An 8,002-nucleotide genomic window follows, 5' to 3' on the forward strand; every position below is an offset into this window, starting at 1 on the left:
TGTCTTTAACATGATTTTTGAACGACTTCCTCATCGCTGTACCCCCCCCACACACACACACACACACAATTATATGTAAGGTCCCTCAATTGAGCAGTGAATTTCAAACACATATAAACTCAGCAAAAAAAGAAATGTCCCCTTTTCAGGACCCTGTCTTTCAAAGATAATTCGTAAAAATCAAAATAATTACACAGATCTTCATTGTAAAGGGTTTAAACACTGTTTCCCATGCTTGTTCAATGAAACATAAACAATTAATGAACATGCACCTGTGGAATGGTCGTTAAGACACTTAACAGCTTACAGACGGTAGGCAATTAAGGTCACAGTTATGAAAACTTAGGACACTAAAGAGGCCTTTCTACTAACTCTGAAAAACACCAAAAGAAAGATGCCCAGGGTGCCTGCTCATCTGCGTGAACGTGCGTTAGGCATGCTGCAAGGAGGCATGAGGACTGCAGATGTGGCCAGGGCAATAATATGCAATGTCCGTACTGTGAGACGCCTAAGACAGCGCTACAGGGAGACAGGACGGACAGCTGATCGTCCTCGCAGTGGCAGACCACGTGTAACAACACCTGCACAGGATCGGTACATCCGAACATCACACCTGCGGGACAGGTACAGGATGGCAACAACAACTGCCCGAGTTACACCAGGAATGCACAATCCCTCCATCAGTGCTCAGACTGTCCGCAATAGGCTGAGAGAGGCTGGACTGAGGGCTTGTAGGCCTGTTGTAAAGCAGGTCCTCACCAGACATCACCGGCAACAACGTCGCCAATCGGCACAAACCCACCGTCGCTGGACCAGACAGGACTGGCAAAAAGTGCTCTTCACTGACGAGTCGCGGTTTTGTCTCACCAGGGGTGATGGTCGGATTCGCGTTTATCGTCGAAGGAATGAGCGTTACACCCGAGGCCTGTACTCTGGAGCGGGATCGATTTGGAGGTGGAGGGTCCGGCATGGTCTGGGGCGGTGTGTCACAGCATCATCGGACTGAGCTTGTCATTGCAGGCAATCTCAACGCTGTGCGTTACAGGGAAGACATCCTCCTCCCTCATGTGGTACCCTTCCTGCAGGCTCATCCTGACATGACCCTCCAGCATGACAATGCCACCAGCCATACTGCTCATTCTGTGCGTGATTTCCTGCAAGACAGGAATGTCAGTGTTCTGCCATTGCTAGCGAAGAGCCCGGATCTCAATCCCATTGAGCACGTCTGGGACCTGTTGGATCGGAGGGTGAGGGCTAGGGCCATTCCCCCCAGAAATGTCCGGGAACTTGCAGGTGCCTTGGTGGAAGAGTGGGGTAACATCTCACAGCAAGAACTGGCAAATCTGGTGCAGTCCATGAGGAGGAGATGCACTGCAGTACTTAATGCAGCTGGTGGCCACACCAGATACTGACTGTTACTTTTGACCCCCCCTTTGTTCAGGGACACATTATTCAATTTCTGTTAGTCACATGTCTGTGGAACTTGTTCAGTTTATGTCTCAGGTGTTGAATCTTGTTATGTTCATACAAATATTTACACATGTTAAGTTTGCTGAAAATAAACGCAGGTGACAGTGAGAGGACGTTTCTTTTTTTGCTGAGTTTACAACCACAAACTCCAGGGAAGTTTTCCAATGTCTCGCAAAGAAAGGCACCTATTGGTAGATGCGTAACAATACAAAAAGCTGACATTGAATATCCCTTTGAGCATGGGGAAGTTATTAATTACACTTTGGATGGTGTATCAATACACCCAGTCACTACAAAGATACTTGGTTGCTGGAGAGGAAGAAAACCGCTCAGGGATTTCACCATGAGGCCAATGGTGACTTTAAAACAGTTACAGAGTTTAATGGCTGTGACATGAGAAAACTGAGGATGGATCAACAACATTGTAGTTACTTCACAATACTAACCTAATTGACAGAGAGAAAAGAAGGAAGCCTGTAAAGAATACAAATATGCCAAAACATGTAACCTGTTTGCAACAAGGCACTAAAGGAATAATGCAAACAATGTGGCAAAGCAATTCATTTTTTGTCCTGAATACAAAGTGATATGATATGGGCACCCGAGTGGCGCAGCGGTCTAAGGCACCACATCTCAGTGCCAGAGGCGTCACTACAGACCCTGGTTAGATTCCAGGCTGTAACACAATCCGGCCGAATTTGGGAGGTCCATAGGGGTGCGCACAATTGGCCCAGCATCATCCGGGTTTGGCCAGGGTAGGCCGTCATTGTAAACAATAATTTGTTCTCAACTGACTTGCCTAGTTAAATAAAGGTGAAATAAAACAATATACAAGAAAAATACAAAAAATTATGTTTGGGGCAAATCCAATACAACACATTACTGAGTCCCACTCTCCATATCTTCAAGCATAGCGGTGGCTGCATCATGTTATGGGTATACTTGAAATCGTTAAAGACTGGGGAGTTTTTCAGGATAAAAAAAAAACATAATGGAGGTAAGCACAGGCAAAATCCTAGAGGAAGACCTGGTTCAGTCTGCTTTCTATCAGAAACTGGGAGATTAATTCATCTTTCAGCAGGACAATAACCTAAAACACAAAGGCCAAATCTACACTGGAGTTGCTTACCAAGACGACTGAATGTTCTTGAGTGGCCGAGTTAGATTTTCAAGTAGATATAAGTCAAAACTATGGCAAGACGTGAAAATGGTTGTCTAGCAATGATCAACAACCAATTTGACAGAGCTTGAAGAATTTTGAAAATAATAAATGGGCAAATGTTGCACAATCCAGGTGTGGAAAGCTCTTAGAGACTTACCCAGAAAGACACAGCTGTAAAGGTGCTTCAACAAAGTAGACTCAGGTGTGTGAATACTTATGAGGTATCTATTTCATTTGTAATACATTTGCAACAATATTTAAAAACATATTTTCTCTTTGTCATTATGGGGTATTGTGCGTAGATGGGTGAGAAAAAAATATATTGAATCCATTTTGAAATCAGGCTGTAACAACAAAATGTGGAATAAGTCAAGGGGTTGGAATACTTTCTGAAGGTACTCTACAGGTATGTGAAGAAAATATTCTCACTACTCTCAGGTCTGTAGTCCTGTAGTACTTCACCTGTAGCTATTTTTGTCCCAAAACAAGTAGGCTAATTTGAAATCATTATGTCAGTCTCAATCTGGGGTTGTAAATAATGAATACATTCACGCTCAGAAAATATTTTCTTGTATTGTGTAGTTAGTATGGTATTACAGATAATTGAATAAAATCTGTAGTATTAACACATTCCAAACCAAGATCATAAATATAGTGAACATCAAACTTAAACCTAAGTGCACATTTTATAAATCACCTTCACATTTCTGTCCCTTTCTTCCAATCATCTCTCCCTACACTGTACCTAAAAATGGTGAAAGAGGAAGTCAATATACAACATTCACAGTCAATAATATTTATTTGCAAACTTGTACAGGGGTAGACACGAACAATAAAGTGATATCTGAATAAAAATTATTATACACAAGTTGGGGACACACCTTGTGGTCAACAAGGTCAAATGGGGTCAAGGCCTGTCATCAGCCTGAGCGCCAGTGTGGTGAGCTGGGGTCTGGTAGCTGCCCTCCTTCACCATCTTGTCCCGCTGCTTACGGATCTCATATAGCCTCTTGTGCTACAGACACAGAAAGAGAGAGAGAGACGCACGGAGAGTGAGAGAGATATCCACGTCAGACACTTACTGCACATTCAGAGGGAGTATTGAGAGAGGCTGTCAAACTTTTTTTGGGGGGGCGCAAGCTCAAAACTTCTTAGAGGTATTTGTGTGTTTTTTCAGCTCATTGCTGATCAAAATCACAATTATCTTCATTGATCAACTCAATGTATTTTTAACAACAAAAACAGTCAAACAACAAAAGCATTTCCTATAAGTCTTGACAACAATAATTTGCTCATAATTTGGTAATCAACATCAAAGCTTTCTCCTTCTCCAACTATTCATGAAGTCAACAGAAAAAGGTAGAGCTGGACAGGATGGACTAGGGGTGTGAATGTTTAAACATCAAAGGTTTAAAGGAAATTGGGATCCTTAACGTTAAGAAAAATCCCTTACCGAAAGACTACGTTTTTTTAAACGTAGATGCAGAAAGTAAACAGCATAGTGGGTCAATTTCCACAACAATAAGAGCGTTGAAGAGCAAGGCTCAACTTCTCTGCTGTTTTGGTGCCCTGGCTACCACGATGTGAACAGCGCGAAGCGATGTACATGTGCAGATACGGTGTGAGAAGTGTTGCATCTTGTTCATCTCAACATCCTAGGCTATTCATTGATGACTTGCCCTGCTTTACTGAAGATGCGAGACATTGCAAGCCAAGAATTGCGAGATACAGCTTTTGATTACCGATAGATGGGCCTAGTGCACGGTTCTGACTGTCTGCCTGGTGGCCGACCTGCCTATACTGTGCCCTTCCCTCTCTCTCCGCCATTCTCTTGCTAGCTCGCTATGAAAGATGCGAGTGTTTGTGTTCTCGGAAGTACGGCAACTAATCAGTCTCCTCCAAAAATACTGAATCTTAGGAGTCGATTCCGCTACGAATCTTGACACTCAGAAATAGGAGTCGACACCGGGAGTCGACGTGCAAGGAATCAATTATTTTGGAGTCGACTCTACACTACTATGTCATCGTCGTTAACAGTTGGAAAAATGGCAGAGAAAGGCAAGCAACAGCAGCAAAGTCCTGTATGGCAATACTTTGAGAAGTTAAATGAGAAGGAAATGCAAACTTTACAAGGTGGAATTGAGGTACAGTAATGGTAGTACAGGTGCAATGCTTAACCTTCTGAAAGGGACGCACCGTGAGACCTAGACCGTTGCTGGCAGCAGTGCAGCTGCATTGTGAATTCACGTGGAATTGTATGAATTGGAAAACCAATAAAAAAATATGTTTATTTAAACTTTAAGAACATGTTTCTATTTGTCACATCCCTAGGATGGACACCCAGGTAGGATGACAAGCAGTTATTTTATCAAAGACATGGACATCAACTGACAACTCTTCAACAGGTCTTGGTTGATGAAATCATAAGTGTTTATTGGGAAAGGACATGAAACCCACACACAATCTATCTTCACAGTTCACACACACACTCTTCAGCTCAGATATCCTACACTCACCGTCTTCTCTCTGTGCATGCACTCATAGAAGTCCTCAAACTCGAGCTTGCACTCCTTCTTGGCACGGGTCTGACCAATGCCATCTGCACACTCGATCCACTCCTTCTCAAAGGCGTGGCAGCGCGGCGCCCGTTTGTATGGTTGCTCTCCACCCTGGATCAACATCCATTTGTCCATGTTGATGCCCAACTTCCCCTGGAGGTCGATGAACGGCATGATGCTGCAGGAGGTGGGGGGGGGGGGAGAAGAGCAAGGGTGATGCTGAAGGTTTCTGAATTTGTCCAATAAAAACTATCTTTTTAGTTGCAAAACTGTTTCCGTTTGGAGTAAATTGTTTCCGTTGCAAAACGTTTTACAACTGTTTGCTAACGTTACGTCTTCGGCTAATGAATACACCCAATGTGTTGGAGGTGGATGAAATCTGTATGACATTTCTCATTGGTATAGAGCGCCCTCTAGCTGTACATTATTGTTCATATAACTGGAGGCATCAATATCAATTCAGGAACAATAGCTAAATGTTCAGTAAAATTAGCTAACTAACGTTACTAGCTCTCGTGAACCCAGGGGGCCATACCCAGCCATATGCGCTAGCATTACAGTACATGAATGGGAAAGCTAGTTAAAGTGGAGCTGACAGCGTTTTAACTACTTTGCAGATATGAAACAGACAGACAGTCATAATATCAGTAAAACATATTCCCAGTTCATAAGAGGTTTTAAAAATAGGTTCTATTTGACTCAACATTCCACGACGTACACTATATGACCAAAAGTATGTGGACACCTGCTCGTCAACATCTCATTCCAAAATCATGGGCATTAATATGGAGTAGATCCCCTACTTGCTACTATAACAGCCTCCACTCTTCTGGGAAGGCTTTCAACTAGATGTTGGAACATTGCTGCGGGGACTTGCTTCCATTCAGTCACAAGAGCATTAGTGAGGTCGAGCTCTGATGTTGGGTGATTAGGCCTGGCTCGCAATCGGCGTTCCAATTCATCCCAAAGGTGTTCGATGGAGTTGAGGTCAGGGCTCTGTGCAGGCCAGTCAAGTTCTTCCACACTGATCTCGACAAACCATTTCTGTATGGACCTTGCTTTGTGCACGGGGGCATTGTCATGCTGAAACAGGAAAGGGCCTTCCCCAAACTGTTGCCACAATGTTGGAAGCACAGAATTGTCTAGAATGTCATTGTATGCTGTACCGTTCAGATTTCCCTTCACTGGAACTACAGCAACAGACCATTATTCCTCCTCCACCTAACTTTACAGTTGGCACTATGCATTGGGGCAGGTAGCGTTCTCCTGGCATCCGCCAAACCCAGATTCGTCCGTCAGACTGCCAGATGGTGAAGCATGATTCATCACCCCAGACAACGCGTTTCCACACTTGGTTGCTCCTAGACGTTTCCACTTCACAATAACAGCAATTACAGTTGACCAGGGCAGCTCTAGCAGAGCAGAAATTTGACGAACTGACTTGTTGATAAGGTGGCATCCTATGACGGTACCACGTTGAAAGTCACTGAGCTCTTCAGCAAGGCCAGTCTACTGCCAATGTTTGTCTGTGGAGATTGCATGGCAGTGTGCTCAATTTATGTAATGTTCCTTCGTTAGATTTGAGCTCATCTTGCTCTGGCTAGCATTAGTTGTTGATCTTGTTGTTGATGTGCATAACTGAGGGAGAGAGAGAGCCTACTTTTTCATGGTTGTTCTATCAATAGGACTGTAAAGTTCCCAAATGTAAGAGGACTCCCATGGTATTGACATATTTGAAGAAATCCATTCAGGTATATTTTGTGGCTTTTGGCGAATGCGTTCTTATGATCTAAAGTCACGCTGTGTCCAGTTCAAAGTGAATGATGGCAGGTCTGTGTGGCAAATGGCTTGTTTGCATAAAGGCCTACTGTAGCTCTGATTGGCTATCACCGGTCTGCTTAGACTCTGTTTTTATTTACTGCAGTGTCTATTAATTGTCCAAACGTGGTCCTCTGTAGCTCAATTGGTAGAGCATGGTGCTTGTAACGCCAGGGTAGTGGGTTCGATCCCCGGGACCACCCATACCTAAAAATGTATGCACACATTACTGTAAGTCGCTTTGGATGAAAGCGTCTGCTAAATGGCATATTATTATTATTATTATTATAAACGCACGGCTGCTTTCCCACTATATTGCTATAGAATTTTCACAAATGCCTTAGTATTTGTAATTCCCAAACATTTAAGAATTTATGAAAACGTTAAAATGACCATATCTAAGTAGCCGTTTGTCAGAACATGTTTTTAAAAGTGTCATATTCTTCCTGGGGGTGTATATGAACAGAATTTAGTCAGATGTCATGTTGCTAAAATGCTGTCAGTTCCACTTTAACGTTTGATTGCTAGCTAGCTAGCTAACTAGCCAAGGGGGCAACGTTGCAATGTGACATTCATACAAGCCCATTATCTATCTAGCTAGCTAGTATTATTAACGTCGTTAATTATAGCTATGGTAGCTAGCAATTTTAGCAACCATGCACTTATTTCACTGTCTAGCTAACTGTTTAGCAAGCTAGCTGTTTTGATAAACGGACATACTGACGTTAGCTAAACGCTAGCTAGTTAGCTTGCTAACGACAACACAGGCCGTTCGCGCTGTGTGGTGACTCGCTAAACAATTTTCCCCACCTTGTTGTTGAGCAAGCATGTACAATAATATGTTAGGGTTGACTGGTCAAACGTTATATAAATATGGTATACATGTCATTATTTACCGTGTTTTGGAGAAGTCACTTTAACCTTCTGTTTAGCGAGGCTAAGCCTGAAATCAGATGGTCGCTTGGCAACCTAGCCTATATTTACGACACTACTG

General features: G+C 43.1%; 1 protein-coding gene across 2 annotated transcripts; it reads right to left on the reverse strand.

Annotated features, from left to right (window-relative positions):
- Positions 1 to 3,309: 3,309 nt before the first annotated feature.
- Positions 3,310 to 7,993, reverse strand: LOC311109487 (NADH dehydrogenase [ubiquinone] iron-sulfur protein 5-like). Of its 2 annotated transcripts, XM_084152407.1 has the most exons (4): positions 7,905 to 7,993; positions 5,149 to 5,368; positions 3,514 to 3,647; positions 3,310 to 3,377 (listed from the first exon to the last, which is right to left on the reverse strand). In XM_084152407.1, the coding sequence occupies exons 2-3, from the start codon at positions 5,362 to 5,364 to the stop codon at positions 3,540 to 3,542; spliced, it is 324 nt and encodes a 107-aa protein (XP_084008533.1). In that variant the 5' UTR covers positions 5,365 to 5,368; positions 7,905 to 7,993; the 3' UTR covers positions 3,310 to 3,377; positions 3,514 to 3,539. The 2 variants fall into 2 exon arrangements, with proteins under 2 accessions (XP_084008533.1, XP_084008532.1); XM_084152406.1 differs by lacking the exon at positions 3,310 to 3,377 and having other exon boundaries at positions 3,413 to 3,647.
- Positions 7,994 to 8,002: the final 9 nt, after the last annotated feature.

This window comes from Coregonus lavaretus (assembly GCF_964263955.1).
Source record: "Coregonus lavaretus genome assembly, chromosome: 3".
Lineage (NCBI taxonomy): Eukaryota > Metazoa > Chordata > Actinopteri > Salmoniformes > Salmonidae > Coregonus > Coregonus lavaretus.